At 52.8% G+C, this 15,811-nt stretch overlaps 2 protein-coding genes across 2 annotated transcripts; one reads left to right on the forward strand and one right to left on the reverse strand.

Annotated features, from left to right (window-relative positions):
* The first annotated feature begins 17 nt into the window (after positions 1–17).
* On the forward strand, positions 18–9,488 carry INO80E (INO80 complex subunit E). The gene is given in 8 exon segments (XM_039884568.1): positions 18–240; positions 398–468; positions 676–728; positions 3,384–3,462; positions 3,560–3,671; positions 4,054–4,170; positions 8,023–8,094; positions 8,097–9,488. Coding segments are annotated over 8 exon segments (735 nt in total). The 5' UTR covers positions 18–159; the 3' UTR covers positions 8,247–9,488.
* DOC2A (double C2 domain alpha) lies at positions 8,303–14,040 on the reverse strand. The gene is made up of 12 exons (XM_039884567.1): positions 13,833–14,040; positions 13,416–13,526; positions 12,502–12,782; positions 12,055–12,134; positions 11,771–11,845; positions 11,536–11,645; positions 10,032–10,158; positions 9,888–9,947; positions 9,650–9,813; positions 9,454–9,535; positions 9,266–9,362; positions 8,303–9,180 (listed from the first exon to the last, which is right to left on the reverse strand). The coding sequence occupies exons 1-12, from the start codon at positions 13,847–13,849 to the stop codon at positions 9,035–9,037; spliced, it is 1,350 nt and encodes a 449-aa protein (XP_039740501.1). The 5' UTR covers positions 13,850–14,040; the 3' UTR covers positions 8,303–9,034.
* Between the last annotated feature and the right edge of the window lie 1,771 nt (positions 14,041–15,811).

Raw genomic sequence — 15,811 nt, forward strand, 5'->3', positions numbered from 1 at the left:
CTGGTTGCGATCCCTGGGGCGCGAAGTACGCCGGGAGTTGTAGTCCCAGCGGACAGCCTCACCCAGTCTCCGGAAGTGGAGGCGTGAGAGGCCGGGCTGGGCTGGTTTGGGGTATCTGGAAAGCCCGACTAGTGTGGGGCGCTCCTCCCGGGGCCAGTCATGAACGGGCCGGCGGACAGTGAAGTGGACTACAAGAAGAAATACCGAAACCTGAAGCGGAAACTAAAGTTCCTCATCTACGTGAGTGTTGGGGTAGGGAGGTTATCGGGGGTGAGGTCTGGCGCTGGTAGGACCTCAGTTTACCCACGGGTAAAAGGAGTTGGGGCGAGCTGTCGCCGGGTTCCGGGCTCCTTGACGAACCGCCATTGGTTCAGCGCGCACCTTGACTGTGGTACAGGAGCACGAGTGCTTCCAGGAGGAACTAAGGAAGGCACAGAGGAAATTGCTGAAGGTGTCCCGAGACAAAAGGTGAGACATGATGCTCCGGGAGAGAAGGGAGGCCTGCGGGTGATGTGGCTCCTGTGGATACATTCGGACCCCATCCTGTAATGGGGTCACAAATGCATGTGTTTGGGGGCTGTTGCGAGGATCCAGCAGGCCAGCTAGAAGGGACAAGGGCCCGGGAGAATATTGATGAGGTGGAGATAAACGCTCTTATTCCCGCTTTTGTCTCAGTTTCCTCCTAGACCGACTTCTGCAGTACGAAAATGTGGATGAAGACTCTTCTGGTGAGCAAGGTCATGAAAAATTGGTGGAGGACATGGTTCCTGGCACTTAAGCAAGCTTCCTGGGCCCCTCCTTTTAGACTGTGGAGGCTAATACAGCTTCCAGTGATTCTCAAGCCTAGTTGCTTACCCTCCACCTCTACTGTTTATTCACTCAAGTATTTATTGAACATACACTGTGTTTCAGGCACTGTATTTTACACAGTGGATACAGTGGTAACCAAGGTAGACAAAGTCTTTTGTATTCTGGGGGAGGGGTAATAAGTAAGCAAGATGTTAGACTTTCAGATTTAAAAGGAATAAAATCAGGGTTATATGATAGTGATTGGAATAGAGCAGAGGTTGACAAACTTTTTCTGTAAGGGGGCAGATAACAAATATATTAGGTTTTGAAGAACATGCAGTTTGTCACAACTACTCAGTTCTGTTGTAATTCAGAAGCAGCCACAGGTAATATGTAAATAAATGAATATGGCTGTGTCTCAATAAAACTTTATTTTGGACACTGAAATTTGAATTTCATGTAATTTCCACATGTCATGAAATATTTTTCTTTTGATTTTTTTCTTCAACCATTTAAAAATGTAAAAGCCATTCTTAGTTTGCAGACCATACAAAAGTAGATGGCAGGCCATGTCTCAATAGAATGCCCAAGAAAGGCCATTTTCAGGGATAGTATTTGAGCTGGGACCTAGATGAGAAGAGCTGAAGATAACGAGTGAGAGATTTCCAGGCCAAGGGAATGACAAATGCAGGTACTCCAAGGCAAGAACAGACTAGGTTGTCTAAAGAGCAGAAAGGCTTTATAAAGCAATGCTTTCACACTTTTTTTGAGCACTATTTACAATCAGTATGTTTTACATTGTGACCAATTCCCCATTTCCATACTTTAAAACAAAATTTAACAAAACATTAAGACCATTATACACAATTTTTTCTTATACTTTTTAGGCTGCTTTTTTCTGGTTGCAAACCAATGCACTGACTTCATGACCTAGTGTGTTTGAGACCCACAGTTTGAAAAAGCCCTAAGATTGGCATTTGTGCCCCTGTTCCAAGGTGGGAGCCCTCATAAGCCATGTTACATACACTCACCACTCTCTGTGGCACCTTTAAACATTGATCTAAAGCAGAGTCAGCTAGCCAGGCTGCTTGTTTTTGTAAATAATGTTTTATTGGAATGCACAACACTCATTCATTTATGTATTATAGGAGGACAGGTAGATGATAGATGAGGTCAGAGAAATAGATAGGAGCCAGCTCGTGTAGGTCATGGTAAAATGTTTGGCTTTTATTCTGGCTTATCATTGCCTGCCTCTTCCTTCCATGAGGTCTCCAGTTAACTTCTGGAGGACTCAGGATCCCACTCTGACCATGAATATGTTGGTTCTCTCATGCCTCCTATAGGTCCCAGCTCAAACACTATCCCTGAAAATGGCCTTTCTTGAGCATTCTATTGAGACATGGCCTATAGGAGGCATGAGAGAACCGACATATTCATGGTCAGAGTGGGATAAATCTGAGGAGCAAGAGCCAGCAATGTAAGCTACCACTTGTATCCTGGAGAAGCCCACAGTCTGATCACGGAGACACCCACATATGATAACCACTTAGCACGGTATAAGGGGAGCCATGACAAGTGAGAGAAAGTATGGAAGAGCCAGCAATTAACTGGGCCTGAGGGATTCTGGAAGAATTCTCAGGTGGCATTTAATTTGCTTCTTTTTTCTTTTTCAATTATAGTTGATGTACAATATTTTATTAGTTTCAGGTATACAACATAGTGATTAGACGTTTATGTTCATTCGCTTCTTAAAGAATCTGAGCTGAAAAACAGAAAGGCACATATCACATGTTGCAGTTATTTGTTAAATGAGTGATGGGCTTTCTACGTGGAGGCAGATCTGAGAAATAGATTTCGTTTCTGAGGAAATTGATTGGCATGATGTGATCAGTACAGTTTGGAAGACCACAAAGGTTGAGGCCACACTGAGAAGCATTTTGAATGCTCACAGGCCGTGGGGGACGTCATCAGGAAGGTTATGATCAGGTTTATGTTTTAGGTCATTCTGGAGTTACAGGAGAGGTGAGACTGCGTAGTTGATTTTGACATAGTGGTGGCTTGACCTGGTGGCATTTGCAATGGGGGGTAGTGGATAAAGGTAGGAGAGATTTGAGGGGTAGATTAACAGGACCCTGGATATTGGGAGTGGAGCAGAGGCAGGACCCGAAGGCAGCTTAGAGCTGAAGAAGGAGAGAGTGGTGTGAAATGGTCAAGGAGTCAGAGATCTGAGTTCAAGTCCAGCCCCACACCTTACTCTCAACCTCAGTGACCTCATCTGGAAAGTGGAGGTGAGGCCCTTACCTTCCTCCCTGTATGGTTATGAAGACAAGGAAAGGCAGTGAATGTAAAGTGTCTAGTCAGAACCTAGCAAGTAATAAGTGCTTGGCAAATTTCTTACCATGGAGGAGCATCGGTAGGAAGTTGATTGTAAAGGACATTCTAAGAAACTGGGGAATTTGTGAGTTCCCCAGAATAACGTGTGCATGCCAGATAGGGAGTCAGATTCCCTGGAGCCCTTTCAGAGTTGAGAGTATATCCCTGAGGTAGACAAGAACACCTCACCCCACCCTTCACTGACCAACCTTCCCCCACAGACTCAGATGCCACTGCATCTTCAGATAACAGCGAGACAGAGGGTACACCCAAGTTATCGGACACGCCATCCTCCAAGAGGTGAGAAGAAGCCATCATTCTTCTCTGGGGATGAGGGATAAGGGGGCATCTGGGCCTTCTAGCTGCCTCTGACCTCCTCCCCTGTCCTTTTCTCCAGGAAGAGAAGCCCTCCGCTTGGGGGCACCCCCTCCCCTTCCAGCCTCTCCCTGCCTCCTTCAACAGGGTTTCCCCTTCAGGCCTCCGGGGCCCCCTCCCCATACCTGAGTTCGGTGAGTTGGGGTAAAGGGTGGGAAGTGGTAACAAAGATGTCTGGGAATAAGGTGGGCATCATTTGGGCAGAGGGGCCAGGCCTCAGAGTGAAGCCGGCCCGGCACTGGGGACATCATTCTGGGTGTGGCCAGCCACCATCCCTTGGAGGGGTGTGAGTTGGGGCTACCCAGTTCCTCTGCTGTAGGAATGGGGGATGGATGTGACTGAGGAGAGCAGACTCCAGGACAAAGTCCTGCTGCTGTCCCATCCCCTTCTGTTCTCAGAAGCCACACTCATCACCATCTCTTGTTTTTCCATTCTTCCTCCTATTTGCACTTCTTCCCTTCACCTCCCACCCAATCATTTCATTTCCCATCTCCATCCCGCCACTCCTGCCTGCAGCTGGCTTCCCCCCCCTACCCCCCATTCCCTTCTGACTACCTGGCCCTGCAGCTGCCCGAGCCCAGCCCCCTGAGGCCCAAGCGGGAGAAACGGCCCCGCCTGCCCCGGAAACTCAAGGTACCCTGATTTGGGGACATTAGGGAGGGGCCAAAATGGCAGAAGGACAGCCATTTGAGGGAGGTTCAAGACGGGCTGGGGGCTCAGCCCAGGTCTAGGTACTGAGGGTTGGGTCAGAGAAGTCTTGGCTCACAGGTTTTATGTGGAGATAAATCAGGGACAGGACCAGCCTTGGGGGACTCAGAGTGAAGACACCTATGAGCCTGCCCTTACACTGCTGCAGTGTGGCTGTCAGGCCAGGATCATTTTCACAGATGTTCTGTGATGCCAGGCACTTCCAGATGAGGGGTGGATCTGTGGAATCTAAAATCAAGTCAAGGCTGCACCAGCTGAAACCACAGGACCTCAGACAGGGCTCTTTGACCCTCTGGGTCTCAGATTTTGTATCTGTAAAGTAAGCGATCAAACTACATGTAATCAGCAAGTGTTTATAGAATGTTTGCTATGTACCAGGCACTGTCCTAGGTGCTGCAAGTGCAGTAGTGAACAGAACAGACAAATCTCTGCCTTTGTGGAGCTCATGTTCTAGCAAGATGGGCAGAAAGTAAACAAGATAAATAGTACCAGTGCAGAAAAATAGAGTCAGGTAAAGAGGATGAGAAGCACCAGAGTGGATGGGGGCCGATTCTTTTGGTTGGGTGGTCTGGGATGTTATTTGGTCAGAGACTTAAAGGAAATGGGAACAAGCCATGTGGCTCTCTGGGGAAGTGTTTTAGTCAGGAAGGACAGCCAGTGCAAAGGCCCAGGTTGGGGGAAGGGGAAGTTGGCTTGTTCGAGAGGAGGAGGCCAGTGTGACAGGAGGAAAATGAGAGGGAGAGAATGATCAGAGAGGCGGTCAGAGAAGTAACTGAGGGACAGGAATGCATAGGACCTTATAGGCGTGGTAAAGACTTTAGCTTGTACTATGAATGAATGGAGGAGTTGTTGGAGAGATTAGGAAATCCAATCTGATTTACATTTTAACAAAATTGCTCTTGGGTCAGGATGAAAGTAGGGGGACCAGAGAGACGTCTACTGCAGTAAACCAAGTAGCAGTTGAGGATGAAAAGTGAAGAATGAGCCACAGGAAGACCAGTGTGGGCTGCGAGAAAGAAGAGAAGTCAAGGATGACTCCAGGGTTGTTGGCCTGAGCAACTGAAGTGAGGACTGGGAGGAGCAGGTTTTGGGGATAAGGTGAGGACTTTGCTTTTGGGATGTTGAGATGCTGTCTGGAAATGCCAATGAGACAACTGGATAACGGGAGCCTGGGGCTCATGGAGTGTGTCCTTCGATGTTGAGATGACACAGAAGGCACAATGCCCTTCTGGCTCTGAATCACAATGGAATAGGGATTGAACTGGACAGCTCTCAAGTTGAGTGGACTATAGACTTAAGGCTTGAGGCAGAAGTGAAATGGGAGGCCATGTTTATGCTGGTTAGGAGTGTGGGTTCTAGAGTTCATATCCCAGCTCTGCCACTACTCCCCGTGTGACCTTGGCCCTTAAGCCTGAAAAATGGGTAGGTAATGGGTGATATACTGACCCTTCGCTCTGCTTAGCAGGGTTTTTGCTTCTGGCCTGTAGAGTAGGATGGTGGAGACGGCAAGCATCAGTGTAGCCTGGAGCAGATGGGCAGAGGTGTGGTGTGGCATGGTCATGGCAGTTAGAGGCTTTCTGAGGTGTGGTCCTAAAGTAGAGGAGTATCAGGAAGCTAAGTTCTGGACATACAGGAGAGAAAATGTTGGTTGGGGGAGAGGCCGAAATCAACTGCTGTGTTTGGAGAAGGGGCTAAACCAGGGAAGGACTCAAAGAAGATGTAACATTTGAGCCCAGGATAAGTGAGATTTGGATATTCCAGGCTGAGGCAAAAGTGTTATTTGGGCTGCAGCAGGAGTGTGTTACGGCAGAACGGTCTATGGCCATACCACCCTGAACGTGCCTGATCCCGTCAGATCTTGGAAGCTTGGATTAGTACTTGGAGGGATACCACCTAGGAAGACCAGGTGCTGTAGGTATTAAAAAAGAGAGAGAGAGAGAGACAACATTGGAAAGAAAGACATTGGGATCATAGAAGGCCTTGACACTCAGAGTCAGGAGGAGCTGTAAAGGGAGTAGGGGGTCATTGAAGTTTCTGGGTGACTTTGGTGTGAGGAGACGGGAGGTAGCAAGTCTGAGGCGAGGAGGGAAAGCTGTGAGACTGCAGCAGCTCAGTGAAGAGCCTGGGCCTAAGTAGACTTAGCTGGGTTTGAATCCCAACTCTTCTGTGTGACCTTGGGCTTGTCATTGAACTCTGAGCCTCAGCTTTCTTCTTTGTTCATGGGATCACTGTGAGAATAAAATTGAATTGAAGGAGAGAAAACACTTAGCCCAGTGCCTGGTTCCTAGTAAGCCATAGATAAACATTAGCTGCTTTTGGTCACCTGAGGGGGTCATTGAGTACATCCATGCAGGTTTAGGACATGAGGGCTAGGTGGGGATCAGGAGGTGGTCGCCAGAGGATGGGGACAGTCTTATCCCACTGTCCTTTTCAGTTATGCATGTGTGTCTGCTCCTATGTATACACATGGGTGCCTGGTACTGGGTGCAAAGGTGCTGTTCAGAGCTGGGCATCCGGTCTGTCATCAGTTCTAGCAGAATGCTATACTCAGAGGTGCTGACCCTGAGGAACAGCAGTGAGGGTGGGGGCTCCTTGAGAAGCAGCAAGTAGCCCATAAGGGCCAAATGAGTGAAAGCAATCAGAAGGGCCACTCTGAAGACCACACACAGGCGTTTCATGCCAGCCCCACCGAGGGCCAGATTGGACACTGCCTTGTAGGGACCTGGCAGGCTCAGTTTTCTCCTCTGACCCAGGATCTCCTCCCAGAGTGGTCAGAGCAGAGATCATTAATGAAAATTACCATTAGTAAGTGCTCAGTTTGTGCCCACAGGCAAAGCATGAGGCCCACAGCGTGAGCTCTCTCTAGGGAAGTTTGTAAGGACGTGGCAGGGATGGGGCTGGAGGTTTGGGCAGGACAGAGGCCACTTCCCAGCCTCAGAGGACAAAGCAGGGCTTTTGACAAATAGAAAAGGATATTTCAGGTGGAGGGACTCGCCTGTTCTCAGGCACGCATCTCAGGACTGCCTGCCCCCAAAGCAGCAAGGAGCCTGAGGCCCTCAAGTGGAGGAATGACACGCTTAGGTTTGTGTTTTAGAGAGCTCACTCTGGCTGCAGTGTGGAGGAGGAGCTGGATCTGGGAGAGGCTGAAGGCAGGGAGTCCAGTTAGGAGGCTGGTACCGTAGTCCAGGTGAGCTGAGAGGAGGGCCTGGCCTTGGCCAGTGGCTGTGGGGATCCCAAGGAGGGGCCCATCCCAGATATAAGAAGCCTCACATGGCGGGGGGTGAAGACCTAGGACACCCTCCACTGAACCAGTGAGTCCCACAGTAGGAGGGAGAGGAGGCCAGTAGTGGCAAGTGGTATCTGAGACGTCCAGAGGCGAGCAGGCAGGCAGGCAGGCACTCCAGGCTGACTGGCCCTAACTGCCATCACAGGATCTGCCAAAGTGCCTCCCTGGTGAGAGCAGGGCCCAGCCTTTCCCTCCTGGTTTCCTATAAGCGCCCCCCACCTACCCACCCACACCACCCTCATCATCGCCTCCATCACTGCCCCTCACCCCCAGGCACTTACTGGTTTGAGACTCAAGAGACCGAGGTGGGGCCAGCCACCTGAATCCTGCGTGGCTGGCCCAGCTGCGTCCACTACCCCTTGAATGAGCCTTTGCCCCTTCCCCATCCCCAAGAACTGCCTCGAGGGGTAGTGCCACCCTCCTGGAGGTCTCAGTCCTTCCTGACAAGCCCTCCCTGTGTTTCTTTCCTTCCTCCTCCACCCCCACTACAGATGTCGGTGGGACCCCCCGACTGCCCTGTGGGAGGGCCGCTGACCTTTCCTGGCCGGGGTTCTGGGGCTGGTTGGGCGGGGCAGCCCTGGCCCCACTGCCCCCCCCCAAGATGCCCCCACCCACGATCCTGAGCGCAGTTCCTCGGCAGATGTTCAGCGATGCAGGCAGCGGGGATGATGCCCTGGATGGGGATGATGACCTGGTGATCGACATCCCAGAGTGACCCTTCTGCCCAAGCCCCTGCCCAGCGCCCTGTGTCAGCACACATGAGCTCCCAGCTTCCGCAGAGACTTTTATTAATGCCCAGTTGCCATGCTGCGGCCACTGACACAATCAGAAGAGGCGTAAACATGCACAGATGTCCCCTGGAAAGTGGGCCCCTCACCAAGGAGGGCAGGGGCCTGCCCTCACATCTCGGCCCCATCCAGGGGACAGTTATTTAAATGAGTGGTGGGAGCATCTGTCACCTCTCAGAGAGGCAGAGACCCTACTGTGCCCACCTCCCCCCACACCGTTTAAAAGGGCAGCTGTACAGGGCTAGGTGTTTCTGTTTTTAAACGAAGATTCTGTATTAAAGGAGTGGCTCTTTTTTGTTTTTTTATCCTTTTCCTGTTTGGAAACTTTCTCCTCCTCCGAACTCCCCCTAATCCGACCTCCTCCCTATAGGTGGAGGGGACGGGGCAGCCTGGAGAGGCAGGAGAGAGGAGCAGCAGCTGGGGAGCCTTGGGGGAGGGGGCGCTGGTAGGACTCCCCCTGCAGGTGTGCACAGGATGGGTGGTTTGCATATTTGCATGTAGCAAGTCAGGCAAGAGGAAGTTTGCATATGTGAATATAGATCTCCACAGTCCCTCACAAGACAGACCCACAGTCACAGAAACTCTCACGAAATAAGACAGGTAGTGCAGGGCGGGGCGGGGCATCCACCCCATGTAAACGTGCAATACACTCGTGCGAATGTTGGGTACTGGACCCGGCCCCGGGGGCCCTGTGATGAGCCGCTGCTGTCCCTACTCAGGCTGAAGGCAGAGCCCCGGCTGCAGGGGGCAGCTCACTGGTCAGGGTGTGCCAGCGCTCCAGGGCTGTGTCTGGCTGCTGCAGACAGTCACCCCAGTGCTTCCGGGCCTCTCCCCGGGCACCTGGCCCCAGGGAAACGCCACCTGGGGAGCAGTAGAGGCAAAATCAGGGCCCAGCTCACTGCCAGTGTCCCCTCCATCGGTGCCACCCAGCGGGCTTCTCCCTCACCAATGAAGTCGTTGGATTTGCCAATGTCGTAGTCCCAGACTGTGACTTCCAGAGTCTTGGTGGCCAGAGCGGAGAGCTCCATCTCATAGAAGAACTCCTGGGACAGGGCAAGCCTCACCTTCCATGAGGCGCTGCCCCCCAGCCCCCAATCCCCACTCTCCCTCGATTTTGGTTCTTGCCATGTTTACCTCATTAAATTCCGGGTTGAGGGTCTTCTTCTTTACACCTGTTTTATGCTTGGATTTCTTATCTACGTCAGGCCTCAGGTACCTGCCAAGGAGGTGGGGTGGGGGTGGGGGAGTGTGGTGGGCAGGGACAAGCCGGCTGGAGGAGGATGGGGCAGGGTCCCTGGGAGGGGGGCATCAGGGCAGGGCGAGAGCTCACGTCTTGACATAGGGGTCAGAGTAGCCATTGACGTCCATGGCAGCTAGGTGGGCACAGCGCACGATGCCCACCAGCAGCCCCCGGCGCAGCGAGCTATAGCTGAGGTTCAGCAGGATGCGCCCACGCTCCTCCAGCAGCCCAGGTCCCTGCTCTGCCTGCTCCAGCTTCAGGGCAGACACAAAGGTCAGCATGCATCCTCACCACTTCCCACCCAGACTGGTCCCTTGAGCTGCCTCACCTCCTTCAGGTAACAGGAGATGCCCCTCAGTGCTGCCGACATGGAAGAGGGTGAAGCCAGCTGGGGAAGGGGCAAAGAGAAAGTTCTGGAAACCTGGCCTCCCCAGGGCCCTCTCCCCTCAGTCCCCTTCTGCCCCACACAGACCGGGACCTGGCGCTCGAGGCAGATATTAAAATGCTTCTTCTGGGAAGGCTTGAGGCGACGGAGAGGTATGCGGATCTCCCCGATGAACTCGTTGTGGCTCAGCTTGTCCTCATCACACACGGAGATCCTGGCAGGGAACTGCAAGGTCAGGGCCCCTGGGATCCCTGAGCTCCACCCCAGTGTGGGAGAAAGGACCTCTGATGGAACCCTGAGCACCTGAGGCTGGTCCCAGCTCTGCCCTAAATACACCTCACTTGTAAAATGGTCTGTCTCACAGGCTATGTGGTGAACACCAGGCTTGATGCCTGAGAAGGACACTTTGATTTGCCCTGTTCCTCGGCCCCTTTGCAGCTGCCCTGGTTGTCCCTGGTCCATCAGGACCTGCTCAGCTACTTTAGGAAGCCCTCACAAATCTTGGGGACCCTCTCTATCCGTGCCTCTTCTGCATGAAGCAGGGAGCCAGCCTGGGAGAGACTTGTGAGCCCAGAGATTAAGAAATGATTGCTTTTACATGTAATCATCCCCTTTTGCAGCCCCCTGCACTTCCTACTGCTGCGACACTCTTGAGTAGCTGTGTCATGTAAGAGTGTTCAATTTCTAGTTCTGCCACTTACTAGCAACTGTGTGACCTTGGGCAAGTAAACCTCCCTTAAGTCTCAATTCCAATCTATAAAATGGAGATAATGATTACCTAAAGCTATTATGAAGATCAAGTGACATGAAGAAATGTAAAAATGCATAGCCCAGGGCTGGGCACCAATGACCACTCAGTGAGTGAAGCTTCATTCTCTAGCATCTGAAATATGGGGCCAGCCTTTCTGGTTTCTGCCTCTGTCCTCCCCTCCAGCCCACCCTACACCCAACACCAAGGTGATCTCTCTAAAACAGCCCTGACCATGCCCCTGCCCTGATGCAAAGCCTTGAACAAAGGAGAAGTTCTCTCAGGGGCCTAGTTTTGCTGCCGTTCACTTCCCACCAGGGACTACTCCCCACAGCTCTACCTCCTGGGATGACGGAGCAAATTTCCTGCCCCTTAAGACTTCACTCTTTAGAGATGTTAGGAGGACATAGGCAACAGAATGGGCAGACTTCTACATAGATCTGACTTAAGTCAGGGGCTCTGAGAAGGGGTATCAGTGACCAGGGAAAGCTTTTAGGAGGAAGCAGAGCCTCAAGTGATAAGTGGAGTTCAGGGTGGCAGAAGGAAAGCTGGGAGAGCTTTCCAGGTAGAAGAGACAACGGGCAAAGATCAGGAGTAATGAGCCTGACCAGCTGGAAGAAGGCAGACCTCTGCTGGAGGAACTGTAGGAGGTATTTTGGGAGTAGGAATGACAGGGAAGTATTTTGGCCTGCTGCCCAAGGGGATAGGGAGCTACTGATTGTTCTTGAACACCTGAGAGGGGCTTAAAGGGAGGTAGACCAACCAAAGGAAGTTCTAATGACAGCTGTCCCAGAGGAGGCGCTGAGCTGGAATCCTTGGTTGCAGGGAGCATGGGTCCCTCACCTGAGCACCTTGTGAGTGATGTCGTCATCCGTGATTCCACTGTACATCAGGTCCTCGTTCCACACAGGATTCAGCGTGTTTCTCTGAGTCTTAGTTTTTAGCTTATTGGCCTGAGGTATTGGGACAAAAGTGTTCTCAATATACGCCCCATAGACCCACAGAGGCTGAAAGCAAGAGAAGATTGGAGACGGACCCACAAGTTGGATCAAGCTGGGGGAAAGAGGAAGCTGTTCACCTTGCAGGCTCCAGGCAGCAGGTGCAGCTTGACATAGGGGTCAGCCAGGCCATTGAAATCCATGGGCTTGAGGCCCTGGAGAGGGGGTAGGGAAGAGGGCTATGAGTTCCCAGCTCTTCCTCCTTCCCCCTGCAGAGTGGATCCTTGGAATGTGGAGAGCAGCAAAAAAAGGGTATTGGGAATGGGGGTGGAGAGAGGAGGGGAAAGGGAAGGGAGGATGTAAACCCACCCCTCCCAGGTGGGAGGCAAACAGGACTGGGGCTCCGGAGGTAAGGAGTGCTCACCTTGGCCCTGAGGATACTACAGTGCAGAGTGCAGGAGGCCTGGTCATAGAGAAGGTCAAACTCCAGTGTGCCCAGAGCGGCTGGAGAAAAGGGAAGAGGTGATGTGTCAGTGTGTAAAGACAGGTGTGTGTGAGAGATGGGTGGGCAGGCCAGCAGTGTGTGCAGACTGTGAAGGTGTGAGAGTGTATCTGAGTCTGACAGCCTGTGAGTGTATGTGCGTCTGGGTCCCTCGCTGGGCTGCAACTGGGACTGTGTGGGTGGTTGAGTGTCTCAGCAGAAATATTGAATTTTGAGCTTTGTTGAAGCTATAATCTCCACACTGACTGCAGCTGTGGTGGCAGTGCCTGCTGCCTTCCCCGTGACACGCACACCCAGCAGGCCCCTCCCCTTCCCACAAGCCTGGAGGTCCCCATTAGCACCCTGGGCCCTTCAAGCCCCCACACTCACTGGCATCATCCGAGTCATAGCTGTCCACCTCAGCTCCATCCTCGGGCGTGGTGGCCCCAAGGAGGGCTACAGGGGGGGCCAGGGCCAGGGGGGCCAGATGAGTAGCAGCCTCCCCAAAGCCCCTGCCGCCGCCCCCTTCAGGTCCAGGTCCCCGGCGGGGGAAGTAGTCAGAGATCTGGCGGATAGGCCGGATGGGCCCAGGGCACACGTTGATGGCCATGTGCTCCTGGATGTTGATGGTCATGCGATCACCCCTGCGGCCCCTCATGCAGCACCCTTGGCTGGGGGAGGGAGGTTCGAAAGAGTGTGAGCCCATGGACTCCTTGTACTCACGATCTGCTGGCTGAGGGCCAGGGGGCAACCTCCCTGGTCTGTGGCCTCCCTTGGTGTCAAGAGAGAGAGATCTGCCTGTGCCAGCTGTTGTGCAGGCAGGAGGCCTGGGCCCTCCAGAACCTCACCCTTGCTCCACAGGGGTTGGGCTGCCAGTCCGCTACCCCCAGACAGGTCCTGGCTCCACCTCAGCCTTGCCTACTTACCTCTATTATCCCTTTGTCATCTTCCCAGCCCCTCACTCTGGGCTTCCGTGTCTGCCCCTGGGCCCTGCCTACTCCCTGAAGCCGCCCCATCCATCCTTCTGCACCAGGCTTGTCTGGTCCTGATCTCACTCACCCCTCTAGACATTCATTTCCCACTGTCCATTCAGCCCCAGGATCTGCCAACTGCCTGGTTCCCCACATCTGCAGCCCAAGTTGGGGACCCCCGCCTCAGATGCCACCTCCTGAGACTGGCTTTCCAGAAGAGCCAGAAATTGCAGCCTCAGGAGAGCTACCCCCCCACACACACATCCCGCAGGCACATGCAGGCTAATGCACACACCCTCACCCTCACGCCCCCGGCGGGCCAGCCCCCTGCACCTGCTCTGTGCCTCCAACAGGTGCCCAAGCACTGGGGGGACGGCGAGTGCCAGCTGGGCAGTGGCGGCCAGCGATTCCCAGGATGGCCAGCGAGAAGAGCGCAGAGTCCGGCTGTGCGCGCGGAGAAGGAGGGAGAGGAGGAGAAAGTGCGGGAGGAGGGGGTGAGCGGGGTGGAGGGGCGGAGGCAGCAGGCTCTTGCGGCGGGCGTTGGAAAGGGGCGGCCGGGGCTGAGGAGGGGGCGGGACTCTCCCGCCGTCTCCCGCCCGGGCACAGTTAGGGGCGCACACGAGTGCACGCACACACGGGCACGCAGGCTGGCACCCGCATCTTGCACGGGCACTTCCGCCCACACTCGCGTGCCCACGTGCGCACACTCGCACACATGCACAAACCCAAGACACGCGCTGACACACTCACCGCAGACAACTTCGCATACACACACTCGCAAACACACGAGCTCCCTGCGCCACCAGGAACCGAGAGTGAGAATTGCCTGGTGTTTCCCAACTCTTCCCCGGAGACCAGGCTCCCGCGCCTGCCCCCGCGCCTAGCCCATGGTGTCCCCTCCCTCGCTTTCTCCTTCCTTCCCTCCTGGGTCTCCAAGACCGGACGCTTAGTTGCCATGACGACGCAGGCTCATTCTCTGGCGCGCGGTCTCTCGCCCCCCCCCCGCCTTGCTTCCGCACGCCCCTCCCCCGCAGATAGCGTGCAGAAGGCGTCTGGCCCTCCCCTCCCCTTATCTGTAGGGGCGGGGCCTGTGGGGCGGAGCTTGGAGATCCGCAGTGACCCAGGGGCAGACGGGGCAAGGAGGTTTGATCCTACTGCTGTCGCTGACCTGGGAGTCCAGCTGGGGAACCTCACAGTCTGAGGGAGGAGACAGAGGTCCAAGGCTGTGGCTTTCCCACGCCTCCTCCCTTTGGCTGTTCAGGAGTTTCTACTAGTGACCCAGCCCAGCCCCTAGAAGGGCTGGTGTCCCTCAGGGATGGCATCTCCTTTGGAAATCCACCCTCCCTCGCCCCATCCCCTATCCCCTCCAGTTCTGTCCCTGAGGTGAGGTGGGACATCGAGCTTCAATCAGAATGCCCCAGAGCCTTGCGATCTTTCCTCCGCAGTTCGCCTTTTCTCACCTGAACCCTACCACCTCTCAGTCTAACGCTAGCTTTGATCTTTGCTCTCCTCGGCCCCAGCCTTGCGGTCCCCCAGACACAAAGTCCTTACCGTACCCTCCAAGGCCCTTAAGTCCAAGGCCCTGACTTCTCTGATCTCATCACCCCTGTTCGTGGCACTAGCTCTTAGGAATGTTACTTGCAGTTCCTAGAACACACCTGGATCTCTCAGACCTCTGGACCTTTGCTCACATAAGCTCCTCTGCCTGGAGGACCTTCCCTTCCTTCAGGGGTCATTCTGGGTCACCTCTTTCTAGGAGCCTCCCTGGAGCATTTCCCCTCTGCCCCTAGCTTTCAGAGCTATCTCAGGCTCAGCTCTAGTGACACCTGTTTACATTTCTGTCTCCTAACCACCACTACCAGGAAGCAGAGGCTGCCCCCAGTTAGGCCTGGTACTAAGTCAGCATCACTAAATATTGTGATTTAAAAGTAAAAAACATGCAGTCGCATAACGATGTGAGTATACTTAACTCTACTGAACTGATATATATTGTGATGTGTACTTTTTTAAATACATATTTTAAAAAGAGAAATGAAAAGTCAAACTACACTGAGAAAGCACTTGTCATCTATCAAATGATAAAATTCAAAGCATCTGTTAATGTTGATGTTGTTGTGGGTAAATGGACACCACCTCTTTGAGGCCAGTCTTGAGAGTGGATACCAAGAGGACAAATACATAGACTATTTGAGCCGGAAATGTCATGTCTAGGATTTTATTCTGTAAATATGTTGGCCCATGAGCAAAATAATAGAAGTTCAAGGTTATTTGCAATGGCAAAATACCGGAAACAACCTAAATGTCCATGAGCAGGGGACCATTCAGTCAGTTATGACACAATGAAAATAGTATACAATGAAATAGTATACAGCTATGACAAAGAGGTCCTTTATGTACTTCTACACAATCATCTTCACAATCTTATGTTAACTGAAAAAAATAAGGTGCAGAGCAGCATGTATAGAATGCTGCCATTTAATGGGAAAAAGAGTTTATATGTGTTTATTTGTACATAAATTATTTCTGGAAGGCTGCACAAGAAAGTGGTAACTACGGTGACCTCTGAGGAGGTAGCTGTGAGGCAGGGTAAGTCAGGAAAGGAGTTATTTTTCAACATACATCTTTTAGTACCTTTTGAATTTTGTACCCTGTGCATATGTTACCTATTCAAAAGACTACCTTAAAAGAATGTATTTTTTAAAATCAACCATTAGGTTTCCTTCAGGGCT

This window comes from Pteropus medius, unplaced genomic scaffold, assembly GCF_902729225.1.
Source record: "Pteropus medius unplaced genomic scaffold, Ma_sr-lr_union100, whole genome shotgun sequence".
NCBI lineage: Eukaryota > Metazoa > Chordata > Mammalia > Chiroptera > Pteropodidae > Pteropus > Pteropus medius.